Genomic DNA, 17069 nt, shown 5'->3' with positions numbered 1-17069 from the left:
AAAAGTTAGAAAGGGAAAGAAAGGAAGGAGGTGGAAAGGAAAGAAGGAAGGGAAGCAAGGACTGAAAGGAAGGGAGAGTGAGACTGAGGAGTGACATGCAAGTGGAGTGGGCAAGGGAGAAAAAAGTAGATATGATATTACAAAAACAAGTGAGGTTTGGTTTTATTAGTACAGTAGAGAGACATTCCTTATTTACTAATTTCCGAGGAAGAAAAGAAAGGGCAAGGGAGAAAAATGTAGTTGATATATTACAAAAACAAGTGAGGTTTGGTTTGTTATTAGTACAGTAGAGAGACATTCCTTATTTACTAATTTCCAAGGAACAAAAGAAAGGGCAAGGGAGAAAAAAGTAGTTGATATATTGCAAAAACAAGTGAGGTTTGGTTTGTTATTAGTACAGTAGAGAGACATTCCTTGTTTCCTAATTTCCAAGGAAGAAAATAAAGTAGTGTTATAACATTACCCCCCAAAAAATCACCATTAGTATTACAGAGAGGTGTTCCTTGCCTATGAATTTCCTCCTCAGTTCATCCGTCCTTTACAAAGAATAGATAGCTTTCTTTTATTGCCAAACTTAATGACATAGAAGAAAATGAAATAAGAAAAAAAACTACTAACAAAATACAAGGAGAAAATGGTAATATTAAATCTGTAAGTGGATAATTTAATCTAACTTCCTTTGTAAGCTTCTGAATTTAGTGATGTGGAGGAAGTTAAGGTAAAAATTAAATGCCCACTGGTGTGTTAATTAGCAAAAAATTATCCTATTGTAAAAAAAATTGGTTCATCGGCTAAGATATATTTAGTTTAATTCATTTAGTAGCGCCACTATAAAAAAAAGTTGCCTGCGCCGTGACGAGCTTGGGCCGACCACCAGGCCCCTGAAGAATGGCTACTGGCGCTGCCGGCGAAGACATAAAAAAAAGCCAGAATCTTGAATTATGAGACAAAAATACCAAACGTCTCCTAAAATATTTATTCTAACAAATATTCCACACTAGTTTAACTGAGCGAAAATAACTGTAAAGTGCAGAGCTTCATAGTGACAAGGCATAAGCTTGTGATACGTGAGATGAAGCTTGAGAACACAGTGCCACAAAGCAGGTGCATAAAAAAACATAGAGCAGCTGACAACCTCTGAGTCTGTAACCACAAACAATAACAATGGTGGAACATGTACATCCCATTAACCCGGTAGCTGCAGGGATCATGTTTCTTAAAGGTCCCTCTAAGCGAGAAAAATGAGGAAAAATCATCACTCACGTAAACCATTTCATAATATATATCAACGCATTTGTGATCAGTTTATGAATCATCTGTTTTTTGGGGGTTATATCATGGCACAAATCTGGCCCATCGCTGCTACACGGTAAAGCCACAAATTTGGCCCGTCGCTGCTACCGGGTTAAAGAGTAAGGTAAAGTTGGGGGCATACGCTGTAGCAGTGCATGGCCTCGGTGCTCATCTCCGTGACATTGGCCCTTGAGCCTGTGCTAGGAGGGAGCCCATTACCCCGGGACACAGGGCCAGTGTGACATCTGGGTTACCATAGTTTACCTTCCCCAGGTTTCCCCAGGTACCCATTTATCAACCAGCCTGAAAGGGAGGATGAGCTGGGTGAGCTGCACGCCGACTGCCCGGGCTGGGATTTGAACCCGGGCCCGTGGAGTAGAAGCCAGGCATGCTGACCACTAGACCACGGAGCCGCATATCCCATTAAACTATTGCATATATCTCAGTAAGGACAAAATGATTAAATCTTTCAAGTATTCAACAAACATATACTTTATACAAATCACAATTTTTTCCCTTTCTTGGTATGATAAAGTTATAGCTAGCATGATATTGAGGCTGTAAACATCACCATATCACTTTTAGTTTTCAGAATGGGAACATCATACTATGGGCATTTATATATACATAGTTTTCACTTATCTCTTGTCTCCTCTACCACATAAATAAGAGAAACTAGAAAGTTCTCAACCCGTCCGCTGCGATTGGCACGGATTTAGCCTTTACTGGTAGCCTGGAAACATATACTCCCAGGTCTTTCTCTGCCTCTGTGGTGGATAGTGGAGTGTTTCCCATGTGGTACTAGTGTGCTGGATATCCCCTCCCAAGGTGCAGGACTTTATATTTTTCTTCACTGAATTGTAGCAGCCACTTTTTGTTCCATTCCTGTGGCTTGGTGAGGTCTTCTTGTAGGAAATCCGCAGTTAAACATTTCATGACTTAACAGTTACAACTAACAAGGCTTTCATAGAGTTCTGGGTATCTCCATGGGTAGTTTTATGAGTCTAGTGATAGTTTGACAAGGCTTCTGCACTATAAAAATAAAAAAACTCATAAGAACCCAACTAATCTCCTTTGTGACCTTGGCAAGTATTTATTGTGACAGCCGAAAGCATCCGAACGCTAGTCAAGATCTCCTCTCTCACACAATCAGGCCAGTGTTGATCTCTTCCCTGGTGACGGCTGACCAAAGTTTCCTTCCCTGGCATTACTGAAACTCCTGTACAGCTGTTCGTATTTGTGCCTCTCTGCGGGGGTGACAGACGGCCTCACCTCCCTCAGCGCCGTAAGGACATGTCTTCTGTAAACCTTAAAATCCGGCACCTCGGACTGACTACCTGACTGCGGTGACCGTTTCGACTTAACCTTTGACTTTGGTGAGGTTTCGACATCACTCGACGCTGTGTTCTTGCTGTATTTGGGTCTTGTGGAGGGTCCTCGGTCCTTATACATGACCTTCTGCCCTTTTTCCTCAAGCACCACCTCCTCACAGCTTCCTAGAGACTCCACCGACCCCGCAGACGCCATCTCGTTACACTGAACACTGTAATCTCTCTCCGCCTCCATCAACTCATTTTCATCGTAATTCGAGTCTCCCTCAGCGTCAGACTCATCCCTCGCCTCCTCGCTGGGTATAACACCCTCGTATAGACTGTCCCCAAGAGCCTCCTGACCCACTAGGACTTGGGCTGAGGAGAGGAGGCCCTGGAGGTCGGCGCCAGTGAAGTGGTTAGTCAGGCTTGCCACCTCCGCCCAGTCTATCGGCTCCCCGAGCTCCATGTCTCGGCTAAGCACTTCTAGGATCTCCTGCCGGTCGCTGCGTGTCGGCATGGGGCAGAATACACACTTGTCCAGCCGCCCTGTGGAGAGAAAGGGAAGGAGTGTGAAGAGTGACCTGTGTGTGTGTATTTACCTAGTTGTATTTACCTAGTTGGAGTTTTACAGGGCCTGGGATTTATGCTCGTGTGGTCCCGTCTCCATATCTACATTTACCCAACTTTTCCATAAAGCTTTGCACACTCCTCGCCGATACTACATCCTCACTCAGTCTGTTCCAAACCTCTATATTTCTTTGTGGAAGCTATATTTCTTTGTCTCTCAAGCATCTTCCTTTCCTAAATTTTTTACTGTGTCCTCTATCTATCTTTCTCTCCTTCCTTGCCCCTTAAAATAACATCCCTCCACCCCTTTCTGACCTGGCCTGAGCAGCGCCGGGTCAATGAGGTCAGGCCTGGAGGTGGCGGCCAGGACGTACACCCCCGAGAGACCCTCCACGCCGTCCATCTGTGTCAGGAGCTGGTTCACCACGCGGTCCGTCACGCCGGTGCTGTCGTGGCCGCGTCTCGGAGCAATGGACTCAAACTCATCAAAGAACAGGACGCACGGCTTGGCACTTGAGGCTCTGAAGGGGATTGTTTTTATTAGGAAATGGAGAAATAAAGGGAATAGAAGCTCTGCAGGGGATTGTTTTTATTAGGAAATGGAGAGATAAAGACAATTGAAGCTCTGAAGGGGATTGTTTTTATTATGAAATGGAGAGATAAAGACAATACAGGCTCTGAAGGGGATTGTTTTTATTAGGAAATGGAGAGATAAAGAGAATAGAAGCTCTGAAGGGGATTGTTTTTATTATGAAATGGAGAGATAAAGAGAATTGAAGCTCTGGAGGGGATTGTTTTTATAAAGAAATGGAGAAATAAAGACAATACAGGCTCTGGAGGGGATTGTTTACATGGAGAGATAAAGAAAACAGAGTCGATGGGGGAATATTTCCAGTAAACGCAAATGTGATAAAGTGTCTCGCCTCACCTCTCAAAAGCATCCCTGACAGCCTCTTCACTCGCCCCAATATACTTAGACAGCAACTCTGGGCCCTGTGTGCGTACGAGGAAGGGTGAGCTTAGAGGAGAAGGGTCATAAAGAAGAAAAAAAAGACAGAGAATCACAGAAATAGCAAAAAACAAACATCATCATTCCGCACACCCACCTTGACGGCAATAAAGTTGAGGTGACAGTCTGCCGTGATGGAGTGCGCCAGAAGGGTCTTGCCTGAGCCGGGGGGACCATAGAGCAGCACGCCCGACCGCAGCCGTAGACGCACCTTGCTGAACAGGGTGGGGTGTGCGGCTGGCCAGGTTAAGGTCTCCTCCAGCACTGCCCGAGCCTCCGCCAGCCCGCCCACCCCCTGCCGCCCTGCCCTGCCGCCGCTGCCGCTCTCCGATAGACTCAGGCCTGTGTGGGTGCAAGATTGTTGTTATTGTGGTATTTTGGGTTTGAATTATGCCGATCAAGGTTGTAAATAATTTTAAATCTATCTGTTTGGCTTGATTTTAACCCGGTAGCAGCGATGGGCCAAATTTGTGGCTTTACCGTGTACCAGCGATGGGCCAAATTTGTGGCTTTACAGTGTACAAGCGATGGGCCAAATTTGTGGGTTTACCATGTACCAGCGACGGGCCAAATTTGTGGCTTTACTGTGTACCAGCGACGGGTCAAATTTGTGGCTTTACCGTGTACCAGTGATGGGCCAAATTTGTGGCTTTACCGTGTACCAGTGATGGGCCAAATTTGTGGCTTTACCGTGAACCAGCGACGGGCAAAATTTGTGGCTTTACCGTGTACCAGCGATGGGCCAAATTTGTGGCTTTACCGTGTACCAGTGATGGGCCAAATTTGTGGCTTTACCATGTACCAGCGATGGGCCAAATTTGTGGCTTTAGCGTGTACCAGCGATGGGCCAAATTTGTGGCTTTACCGTGTACCAGCGACGGGCCAAATTTGTGGCTTTACCGTGTACCAGCGATGGGCCAAATTTGTGGCTTTACCGTGTACCAGCGACGGGTCAAAATTTTGCCATGATATAACCCCCCCAAAATAGATGATGCATAAACTGATCACAAATGCATTGATATATATTATGAAATGGTCTGTGTGAGTGATGATTTTTTTCTCATTTTTCTTACTTAGAGGGGCCTTTAAGAAACATGATCCCTGCAGCAACCAGGTTAATGTATATTTTTTGTTTATATATATGTATATCAAATTTATGTGTTATTTATATGTATTGAACTTGATCATTTCAAGACTTAGTATGCCTGTATTGTTCTGTAATAATAAAAAACAATGGGGCAATAATATTAATGAAGATGCTGATTTTTAGTTTGAATGCAATTTCATGAAGTAAAAAAAGATACATATAAGTCCACTAACAAAATAAGATGATAAAGAAATGGACCAAGAAGTGACTAAAGGCCTTCAGTCTATATCCACATTTTGGGCAATTTCAGTATTGACAAAAACAAGTGACCATCCAATACCTCACCTCTCAGGGCCAAGGGTGTGTATCCTTCCAAAGCCTCCTCCAGGTCACCAGTCACGACCTTCACCTCCCTGGACACAGCCTGACCCGATGACCTCTCCACACCACCTCCACCTGGGCCGCCCTCGTTAGCCTTCCACCTGTCAGCGGCCTTCAGGTAAGTTCGTAGGGCCAGGTGGTACAGGTCAGGCAGTGTGAAGCTTTCCGTTCGTTTAATAAGTAACTTGACGTCGAACTCCAGGTGGCGGGAGACTCCATCACTGTCCCCTGGTGCTTGTGTGATGGTTCCGTTTGGTGTTTGTGTGTGTGTTTGTGTGGCAGTTTCAACCCCCAAGTGCCTGGCGATGTGTGCATTCACCATGGCATTAAACGCGGATACCCTGCCGTCGGACCCCAAAGGAGGGATGGTGAAGGTGCAGGGGAAGTAGTGGCAGCCTTGCGGACTAACCAGGAGGGAGTGAATGCCAGTCCGCCCGAGACACGACGCCACAACAACCACCCCCCCACATCGCACCTCCTCACGACTGGGCGACTCTAGGAACTCCATCAGCTGGTCGAGGATAAGCTTAACCATCGTCACCACCTGCATTGCGTAACTGTGCACCTGGCCCGCCTCCTGGTCCTCCGAGGCAGCAGGTACTAGGCTATCAAGATCGTCAAGGAACACAACAGATGGTCTCCGGAATATAGCCTCACGGAAGACCAATTGTAATCTCTTCTCCATGGTCTCCGCTTTCTTTCCCTTTAGTAGTTTAAGGCTCGTCATGCTGCTGTGTATGTGGTGTGGGTGTTCCTGAAGACTCTCGATTAAGGACTCCATCAAGCTAGTCTTTCCTGAGCCTTTGCCACCCTGAAGAAGAGCAAACTGAGGGCCAGCGCTTGTCCATGAACCCAGGGCAAAGAGAATGTGTTCCTTTACTTTCCTCAAGGCGTCCTGGTCCCCTATGTAAGGATACTTGGCCTGGGAACTTGTCTTGAGGTCCTGCGGTGAGCTGAGGATATGTGGGATACTGGGTTGTTCCTTCAGCGCTGTGATTTCAAGTAGGACACAGGACTTTCTGGTGAGGTTGAGAGGCTCGCCATCCCTCGTTCTCACTAGGATATCTGCGAGGTGTCCGTCATCCATTCTGACCTCAAGCAGTGTGTTCTTGTTGATGACGACCGGCCCATCATCCGTAAGGTCTTTTAGTGTGGTCTTGATCTTCTGTATGAGTTCCGGGGTCAGCGAGTGAGTGCCGGCAGTGAGGGCAAACACGTCGACACACACTGGCATGGTCTTCGTGGTGACATCCGCCGTGTGAAGCTCAATGGTGGTGTAGTCGACCAGCTTCATCAGTCGTCTTAGTCCGCCTGGCATGATACAGTTCCTCCCCTTTAGAGCTTCACTTATCTCACTGACTTTCTCTCTGTCGATGTTCTTTTCAGCTATATAATTTTCCCAGACAAGAACCGTACACACAAAGCTACTCACGGATTCACTTGATGCCTTTTCCTGCTTCTTTTCACCAGGACTAACATTCTTCTCTTCTCTAGTCACACTCTGTCCCTCTGCGTGATCCTTCGGGGACTTCACAACGCGTACACCAGCGACAAAACTCACTCTGTCGCCATATGCAGTGCACGAGACGCTACCCTGGTTTATGATGACTAGTGAGGGATGTCGTGTGAGGTTTTCGAGGGAGGTCATCACTTCCTCAGGCACGCCAACCACTCTGGCACCGAGGCGTATGTCCGTTCTGGTGGGGAAGTCACTCTGGCTGGCCCTCCTGTCCTTCAACTCCCTCACCATGAACTTGAATATCTGAGTCAGTAAATCCCTTGCATCCCCTCTCTCGTCCTGTCCCTCCTTCTCCTCTTGTTCCTCATTCTCCTCCTCCGCCTGGCACTCCTTCAAAGACTCATTCTGTGGCTCTGATGCGGAGAAGTTGATCGCAGCGTGGCAGGGCGACTCCACATCCTCGGAGGGCGGCAACACCTCCACCTGACTCATGGGGTGGAGAGTGAGGTGCGGCACAGGAGGCTCTAAACCAGTGACCTTTAGGGTGACATACGCTCCCCCTTCAAGCCACAGCGGGACACACTGACCGAGGCCTAGCACACGGATTTGATTGAGGAACGCCAACTGTGCTAACTCAACGTTCAACCCCAGTACCTCCCATTCGTCTAAGGTACTGACCCCCACACGCACGGTAGAACACTGGGGGGGTACTGGAACCTGCGTCAGTACCCCAGAGTCCCCATCGCACATGCCGTTCCCTCGTAGCACCTCACGCCCCACGTACACCTCCTCGAGCTCATCCACATCAACGGAGGAGCTGTTGTGAACCTCCCCAGCCCAGGACAGTAGCAGCCTTCGTCCACTGGTGTCCACGAGGCTAAACGTTGGGGTCTGGACAGGCAGGACGAGGCTGGCCAGGGTACGAGGCAGGGAGAGGAAGCAGTGTCGGGCGGAGCTTTCCCGCACCACCACGGGCCGAGAAAAGCCTCCCACTGGCATTTTGTTGTGTGGTGGATGACTTGCTTCACAGATCAACAAGTTACAGCCTTCTTCTCTCTGTTATTTTCTCACGATATGTGCAGAAAATTATCCTTCCATTGTTATTTTGTTGTGTGGTGGACGATTCACTTCACAGCCTCCTTATTATTATTTTCTCAGGTATCCGTAGAATATTTTCCTTCCAGTGACATTATTTTGTTCTTTTCACGGATCGACAATTTACAACCTCCTCTCTATCGTTATTTTCTTCTTTCATCTGTTATTGTTATTTTTCATTACTGTTTTCTTCTTTTATTCACTTTTATTTTGTCATATCTATCAGTAGAAAATTATCCTTCCATTGTTATTTTGTTGTGTGGTGGATAATTCACTTCACAACCTCCTTATTATTATTTTCTCAGGTATCCGTAGAATATTCTCCTTCCAGTGGCATTATTTTGTTCTTTTGTGGAAGATTCACTTCACGGATCGACAATTCACAACCTCCTCTCTATCATCATTTTCTTCTTTCATCATTATTATTATTTTTCATTACTGTTTTCTTCTTCTATTCACTTTTATTTCCTCATATCTATCAGTGGAAAATTACCCTTCCACTAGCAATCTTTGAGCACACTGGAATTACTTTATAATCACTCACAGATCACTCACAAGATATTTACGTATATTAACATAAAAACCACAAACTTACAGGGACTTGTTACTCACACTAAGACAAGCCTTGCACGATATTCCTGAACACTCCACAAGACTTTCACATTCATCTTTCCTCACAGTGATTAGGGGAAGTCTTTCAATGCTAGGTTCATGGGGTACAATCTTTGACACTAACACAACTTAATTCACTGGTCCATTTATAAAGCTGGTTTGCTACAACTGGTTGGAGGTTAGTTCATGTCTGTTGATCAGTTCACTACAGTACAGTGTTTGTGCAGAAAGCAGTGAACAGCCACACTCACAAGGTGCACTGAAAGAGAGGAAAAGCAAATAAAATGACCAACTGAATAAGAGTGGAGTATTTAACCCGGTAGCTGCGGGGATACCCTCTAAGCGAGAATAATGAGAGAAAATCATCACTCACACAAACCATTTCATAATATATACCAACGCATTTGTGATCAGTTTATGCATCATCTATTTTGGGGATTTATATCATGGCAAAAATCTGGCCCGTCGCTGGTACACGGTAAAGCCACAAATTTGGCATGTCGCTGCTACCGGGTTAAACATAGGAAACAACAATAATAAAAGACATGCATCAAATAAAACATACTCAAACCAAAAAAATGACAGCACACAAACCTCAATATACAGGCAGGTGAGGGAAGAGTTACATGTGAACCCATAAACCAACCCTAAGTAAGTTTCCGAGTGATAGTGAAGCTCTCAGATTACTTTTTTACAGTGACAAAAGCAACTTACCCGGTAGCAGCGACGCGCCAAAATTGTGGCTTTACCGTGTAGCAGCGACAGGCCAAATTTTTGCCATGATATAAACCCCCCCAAAAAATAGATGATACATAAACTGATCACAAATGCGTTGATATATATTATGAAATGGCTTGCGTGAGTGATGATTTTTTCTCATTTTCCTCGCCTTTAAGAAACATGATCCCGACAGCTTCCAGGTTAAAAAATGACTAAAAGCAAGTGAGAGAAAAGCCACATGTAACGGACGTAGTTTAAGAAAGTAATAATAATAACAAAGAAAACAATACAAGAGCTGCCCGGCATGTCAGGTGAGGCCTTACCTGCGACGCCCTCATCCTGGGGTGGGAGAGCATGTCCATGAACAGCATAGTGGCCTCGCCCAGCTGCGTCAGGTTCACGGCATCGATGACGTACATCACCTTGCGCACGCCACCAAAGTAACTGTGCCAGATGGGTGCCATGCTGCCCCCTGACGAAGGTGCTTTAATTTTAGCGGCAAGAACAACAATGGTAACATAAAATAGGGGAAAAATAATGAGCATCTATAAAAAAGGAGATAAAACGTGGTGCTTTAGTCTCTGCCACAAGATTCCAATTCTTCAATCAGTCTGCAGTTACAGTATATGCTCATTTAATAATAATGATAATTCGAACAATAATAATAATAATTTCATTCATGCATTTTCTAGCCGTTGAATATTAACCCGGTAGCAGCGATGGGCCAAATTTGTGGCTTCATTGTGTACCAGCGACGGGCCAAATTTTTGCTAGGATATAAACCCCCCAAAATAGATGATGCATAAACTGATCACAAATGCGTTGATATATATTATGAAATGGTTTGCGTGAGTGATGATTTTTTCTCATTATTCTCGCTAAGAGGGGCCTTTAAGAAACATGATCCCCGCAGCTACCGGGTTAATACAAATCCACGACAGGAGGATGAGTAACAATATAGGATGCTGTAGAGAGTAATCTTTCCAGTGCCCTGCAAACCTAACCTCATCCCACACAAGGGCACATCTCCATATACACTCTCCTGACTAACAATATAATCTCCGAGGTCCAACTCCAGTAATCAGTAAACGTTTGTGGCAGTATCTTATCTCTGCACAAGATGAAGATAACTCACCTTATCACATTAATATCTAAACTCCTACTGAATTTGGAATCATTATCACTGGGACTTGTTTTCTTAATGCCATCTTGATATAAGTCTTTATCACTAATTGCTGTAAAAACACATATGACTACTAAAAGAAATGAAGCAAAAAAGCATCATTAGGGTTAAAATCTTATGAGCTTATTCTTTACTCAGTCCTATATAAGTCCTCAACCAATGCAGTCCTAGTCATCACTAAGACCTGTGTTATTTTTCCTAGAGTTTTCCCTCCAGTTCTGTGTCAGTCCTTCCCTAGTTTAGTCATAATGATCACCCAGTTCTGTATTTTTATTTCATAGTTTTCCCTCCAGTCAAGTGTCAGTTCTCTCCTAATTCAGTCCCTCATGTCAACCAGTCCTGTATCATTTTTCCTCTAGTCTTACACCCAGTCCAGCACCAGTTCTCACCTATTAAGTCTCAAATGTCACCCAGTGCTGTATAATTTTTCCTCTAGTCTTACACCCACTCCATCGCCAGTCCTCACCTAGTTCCCTGATGCTAATGGGGGGCAGCTCCGGGCCTTGGGGTATGGTGGCGATGTTCATGCCAACAGTGGGGACGGTGGTGAGGTTGAGGTCGGTCTTGGTGAGGTTGGCGAGCCTCCGCAGCAGTAGCGTCTTGCCTGTGCCTTCAGGGCCGACACATAGCAGCATCCTTGTCCCACGGTGGTTCATCGGGACGAGAAGCAGGGAATAAAAGCTAGAAAAAGGAACACACATCAATTAGGAGTGAATTAGAGGTAAATTAATTGAGGGATTGTAAAGGATTGATTGATTGATTGAGTGAAGCAGGGAATGAAAGCTAGAAAAAGGGACAAGCATCAATTAGGAGTGAATTAGAGGGAAATTAATTGAGGGATTGTAAAGGATTGATTGATTGATTGTGTGAAGCAGGGAATGAAAGCTAGATAAAGGGACAAGTATCAATTAGGAGTGAATTAGAGGTAAATTAATTGAGGGATTGCAAAGAATTGATTGATTGATTGAGTGAAGCAGGGAATGAAAGCTAGAAAAAGGAACACACATCAATTAGGAGTGAATTAGAGGTAAATTAATTGAGGGATTGTAAAGGCTTGATTGAGTAAAGCAGGGAATGAAAGCTAGAAAAAGGAACACACATCAGTTAGGAGTGAATTAGAGGGAAATTAATTGAGGGATTGTAAGGGACTGACTGTTTATTTGTAAGTTATATATTATTAAGATTGTATTTCACAGTCTATAAGGGAAATAGAACACTCCCCAGGATGACACAAGACAGTCTGTGATATTAATACAATCTGAAGGGCAAACTCAACCCTAAAGGCGAAGTCACAGTGTAAAAGAGTAACTCCCTATAAAATAAATACATAGAATAATTCAGTGAAAATTATATCCCTATAAAATAAATACATAGAATAACTCAGTGAAAATTATACACATGTGCAAAACTTATACTCTAGAGTTGTACATAAATTTAATTACCTTCTTAATAAAACTGTAAACATGAACAGTGACTTTGTTAACTTATAAATATATCCATAGCAGTAGTATTTTGTGCAGAGGGGAACCTATCATATAAATCTACTCAGCTGGTCAGAGAATTCAGGAGGTTAAACGTTCAAGCATATATTCCCACCTGTCAGAATGAGTTGGCCGTGGAATAAGAGGAAATAACAGTAAATAACACGAGAATTATCCCAGTGTGACCCTTGCAGCCGCCTCGCTCTCTCTTGTTTACCTTTTCCGTTGCCATGGAAACAGAGACGCCATCACCGTTGCCAGGTTATCGTACTCAGAGCATTGTATTTACCGGTTTCTGACGCATAGCTATGGTGCCGAGAGACATTAGGATTTAACTCTTTTAACGATAACTATAAATGAGTTTCGTTATTGGGGCCCAGAAGACAGTTTTAGGGTAGGAAGTCGGGAAATATAAGCGGCTGAGTACGACAATCTGGCAATGTTGGACGCTATGCCCTGCTATTTAGGCCCCTTTTATATATAAGAGTACATATATTGCGTTGTTTTCACTAGCAAATAGTTTTTATAATAGAAAGATAAGTTTAAAGAGACAGTAATTATTTTTTTATACGTTTCTCATTGCTATAGATACGCCATGCCCAGCTATTTTCATCCCTTTTATATGTTTACCTACGTTCATTTAGTATTTCTTAATCACCAAATAACTATGTGAATATAAAAAGGTGTTCTGAGGTCAAGTAAATATTTTTTGATACTATAATAAATAAAATAGAGGTGTTCATGTTGATGCTCATTTGACCTACCAGGAGGCAAACAAACGGCGGGATTTTCAAACAAGAAATCTCAGTGTAGTGTTTGTTTTGGTGCTGAAGGGACGAGGGAAGAATTGCTGACGAGAAGGTGGAGCCGGGAAGTGAGTGGAGGTGGTGAAGGTGGACCCGTGGAGTGAGTGGAGGTGGAAAAAGTGGACCCGTGAAGTGAGTAGAGGTGGTGAAGGTGGACCCGGGAAATGAGTGAAGGTGGACCCGGGGAGTGAGTGGAGGTGGTGAAGGTGGACCCGGGGAGTGAGTGGAGACGGTAGAGGTGGACCCGGGGAGTGAGTGGAGGTGGTGAAGGTGGACCCGGGAAGTGAGTGGAGGCGGTTAAGGTGCTTGTACAGGTGGCCCACAGTTGTTCATCAGGACCAAGACGAGAAAAGGAAAACAAAGCCGGAATGAGGAGGAACCGTCACCCTGGCCATCTCTCTTCACTGGCCATGCAGGTAAGTAATGATAGATTTTACACACTATTACCTTTCAGTGAGAGATGCATTGGTTTATCAGGGAAGGTCCACTTTTTGAGAGTCTAAACGAAATACTGGGAATTTTCTGTTGCGTTTCTTTCAAAGTTTCCCCTGTTCTCGATCCTGGTCCTTCATCATGTAAGTGTTGTATTTGAGGTGATTTCAGTGTTTCTTCAAGCATTTGTTTGGTATTGTGCTGTGTGTTGTATTTTCCATTTTGTTTTGCATTGCTGTGGGCTTTCATATTATTCTGTTTCGTCATTGTATCTTTTTAGTTTCCTGGTGCTGCTTTCACATGTTTCCTTAGTTGTATAATCACGCTCTGTCCTGCCTGGGGGTTGGGATGGCATGTTTCTCCCTTCTCCTTTGTTGTTTACTTGCAACGATAAGCTATCAATCAATCAATCTGTTATTCATCGTCGGAGTTGTTGTGTGTTCTACTCGTGGTGATTTTAGAGTTTCTTTCAGCATTGTTTTTTGTATTTATTTGTTTAGGAAGTGTTGTGGGTTCATTATTATAATTTTGTGTTGTCATTGGTCTGTTGTTCATTGTCGGAGTGGTTGTGTGTTGTATTATCCGTGTTTTTAGTGTATATTCCAACATTTGTATTTGTTTAGTTGTGTTGTGGGGTTCCTTTTTATTATTTTATGGGGAATATGAAGATTACCGTAGCCTACCCCGCCGCCGGTGACAACAACGGGGCAGCAGGAGGGGGAGGATATGTTACTGATATACGAACAACATATATAATATTAAACTCGAGAGGAAAACGGGACAATGGCGTGAAAGAGTCCAACCTTTATTTTTTCAAGTGTTGTGGGCTTCCTTATCATTGGTATTTCATTGTGTCATTGGTGTGCGTCCTTCAACCCTTCCTTCACATGAATCACATTAATAATAACAGAGGAGCCTTTTCTTTTTTTGTTGTGTAGAAATAGTAGTGTTGGAGCCGCAATGCACATATTTAGTCCCATAAAACAAAAAATATACTCCAAAAGTAAGACAATATATACAAAGACCCATTATTACGAAGATTAAGGGGCCGCAAAAGTCTCTCTAAATAGCCACAGGTTGATGATATCTGTCTAAGTTGCCAGCTATCATGTGCATGGGTATATATCCTTTCCATAACCTTTTCCCACAGTTGATGTTGTTAGTGGTCTCGAAAGCAGGAAGAAGGAAGAAGAGGGGAATGAAGGTAAGAAGGAAGACAGGAAGGAGTGTAGGAAGATAAGTAAGGAAAAGGAAGATGGGAACGAAGATAATCTGCATGAACCAAACCTGACCTACCCTAACGTGACCTCCCTGCTGCCCAAATGCTGTGTGGTAGGCTGAGCTCATCAACTTTCTACATCAGTACATTGAACTTTATTTTTTTCCCCAACACATTTGGTACCTATCGGAAGTATTGACCTCATATGAGATTACCATAAAAAAAATCAATATCAGCCTATTTTCTTTCGTCATCAGTCAATTATTCATTTTCTATTGACGGTCATTGTACACATACGGTCATTACACATTCGGTACCTAATTGAAGTATTGACCTAATATGAGCTTGCCCCAAAAAATTTAATATCAGATTATTTTCTTAAATCATTGGTCAGCTATTCATCATCAGAGTAGTTATGCGTTTTCTATTGACGGTCATTATAGTTTTTCGGCATTCCGGTAAATATATAAAAACAAAATCTCCTTCATCCATTTTCTTTTTATTTCCTTTTCTTTCCCTTAAAAAAAAACACCTGTAGGAATGCGTTTTTTTCTTTTTATGTACGTTTCTATTTTCAACATCTGGTTTCGATATTCCGGAAAATCTGAAGAACCGCTCATATTTCCATTTTCTTTTTCTTTCCTTTTCTTTCCCTTAAAAAAACACCTGTAGGAATGCGTTTTTTTTTTCATTTTTTTATGTACGTTTCTACTTTCAACATCTGTTTTCTATATTCCGGAAAATCTGAAGAACCGCTCCTCCATTCATATTCTTTTTACTTCCTGTTCTTTCCGGGCGGAGTGGACAAATTTCGGCGGCTTTTCCGATACCCTACGCCCCTGTCCACCCAGTAGTGAATGGGTACCAGGTATTAATTAGGGGTTGTGTCCCGTCTCCTGGGATCTGTTCACTTCTATAATTCCTTCTCCTTCTGTCTCTCTCCGGCATATGACCACAGATGTTGCGCCGACTAAACGAAACTTTTTCCTTTTCTATCCCATATAAATTTAGGGATATGTGGGTATAAAGCTCTTTTTGGGTGAGGGGGAGGACATGTTACTGATATACAAACAACACGGTATTAAACTCGAGAGGAAAAACAGGAAAATGGCGTGAAAGAGTCCAACCTTTATTTTTTTAGGTGTTGTGGGCTTCCTTATCATCGGTATTTCGTTGTGTCATTGGTCTGCGTCCTTCAACTCTTCCTTTATCGTAAAAAAAGTATCGTTGGACAAGGCCGAGGGACGTATACGAACAGGCGGACGGACAGTGATATAACGCATTCCCCAGTAACGTTTTTCTTTTGTTTTAACGGTAAGAGGCGGTGGCGGCGGCGGCGGCGGCAGACCGAACGCGATATAAAAAAAAAGAGGGAGAAATATATATATATAAAAAAAGAGAAATGTCAAAGTAAAGTAGCAATTACCTGAACCCACGTGTCTGTCCCTCCCCCTCCCTCCCTCCTCCCCCCCGACCTTGATGATGATGAAATTGATGATGATGATAATAATAATGATAATAAAAATAACGATAATGACAATGATGACACTAATACAATGATGTTTATGTGTGAGAGGGGAAGAAAAGTTTAAAACGAAAGGAGGAAGGAAGGAAGGAAGGAAGGAAGGAAGGAAAAACGAAGGGAAGGGAAGGAAAGAGAGGACATATATAGGAAGAGAGGAAGGAGGAGAGAAAGGGATAAAAGGAAGGGAAGGGAAAGAGGGCATATTTAGGAGAAAGAGAAGGGAAATGAAGCAGGAAAGAAGAAATAGAGGAAGGAGACATAGGCCTATAGAAGGAGAGAGGAAATGGAAGGAAAACGAGAAAGGATAGAGGGAAGGGAAATGCGAATAGAAAGGGTAAGAAATAACAAAAAAAGACAAGTAAAGAGAAATCAAGAAGAAATAGAGGAAGGAGACATAGGCCTATAGATGGAGGGAGGAAGTGGAAGGAAAACGAAAAATGAAAGGGGGAAGGGAAATGCGAATAGAAAGAGTAAGAAAAAACAAAAAAAAGACAAGTAAAGAGAAATCAAGAAGAAATAGAGGAAGGAGACATAGGCCTATAGAAGGAGAGAGGAAGTGGAAGGAAAACGAAAAAAGGAAAGAGGGAAGGGAAAAGCGAATAGAAAGGGTAAGAAAAAACAAAAAAAAGACAAGTAAAGAGAAATCAAGAAGAAATAGAGGAAGGAGACATAGGCCTATAGAAGGAGAGAGGAAATGGAAGGAAAACGAGAAATGAAAGGGGGAAGGGAAATGCGAATAGAAAGAGTAAGAAAAAACAAAAAAAAAGACAAGTAAAGAGAAATCAAGAAGAAATAGAGGAAGGAGACATAGGCCTATAGAAGGAGAGAGGAAATGGAAGGAAAACGAGAAAGGATAGAAGGAAGGGAAAAGCGAATAGAAAGGGTAA

At 43.4% G+C, this 17069-nt stretch overlaps 2 protein-coding genes across 3 annotated transcripts in view; one reads left to right on the top strand and one right to left on the bottom strand.

The window, feature by feature from the left end:
• Positions 1–962: 962 nt before the first annotated feature.
• LOC126999488 (uncharacterized) lies at positions 963–12423 on the bottom strand. Of its 2 annotated transcripts, none has more exons than XM_050862133.1 (7): positions 12316–12423; positions 11186–11400; positions 5615–9075; positions 4280–4524; positions 4102–4166; positions 3489–3694; positions 963–3152 (listed from the first exon to the last, which is right to left on the bottom strand). In XM_050862133.1, the coding sequence occupies exons 3-7, from the start codon at positions 8106–8108 to the stop codon at positions 2443–2445; spliced, it is 3720 nt and encodes a 1239-aa protein (XP_050718090.1). In that variant the 5' UTR covers positions 8109–9075; positions 11186–11400; positions 12316–12423; the 3' UTR covers positions 963–2442. The 2 variants fall into 2 exon arrangements, with proteins under 2 accessions (XP_050718090.1, XP_050718089.1); XM_050862132.1 differs by lacking the exons at positions 11186–11400; positions 12316–12423 and adding exons at positions 9860–10008; positions 10541–10618.
• Positions 12424–13272: 849 nt separating this feature from the next.
• The window catches only part of LOC126999485 (alkaline phosphatase-like), a 59590-nt gene continuing 55793 nt past the window's right edge, over positions 13273–17069 (top strand). The window contains exon 1 of the mRNA XM_050862126.1: positions 13273–13422. The gene's annotated coding sequence lies outside the window, so the exon portion shown is untranslated. The remainder of the gene's footprint in view (positions 13423–17069) is intronic.

The sequence above is a fragment of the Eriocheir sinensis genome, chromosome 16, assembly GCF_024679095.1.
Source record: "Eriocheir sinensis breed Jianghai 21 chromosome 16, ASM2467909v1, whole genome shotgun sequence".
In the NCBI taxonomy this organism is placed as follows: domain Eukaryota; kingdom Metazoa; phylum Arthropoda; class Malacostraca; order Decapoda; family Varunidae; genus Eriocheir; species Eriocheir sinensis.
Note: the sequence above shows the minus strand (reverse complement) of the source record. Positions and strands in the feature narration are given on the sequence as shown.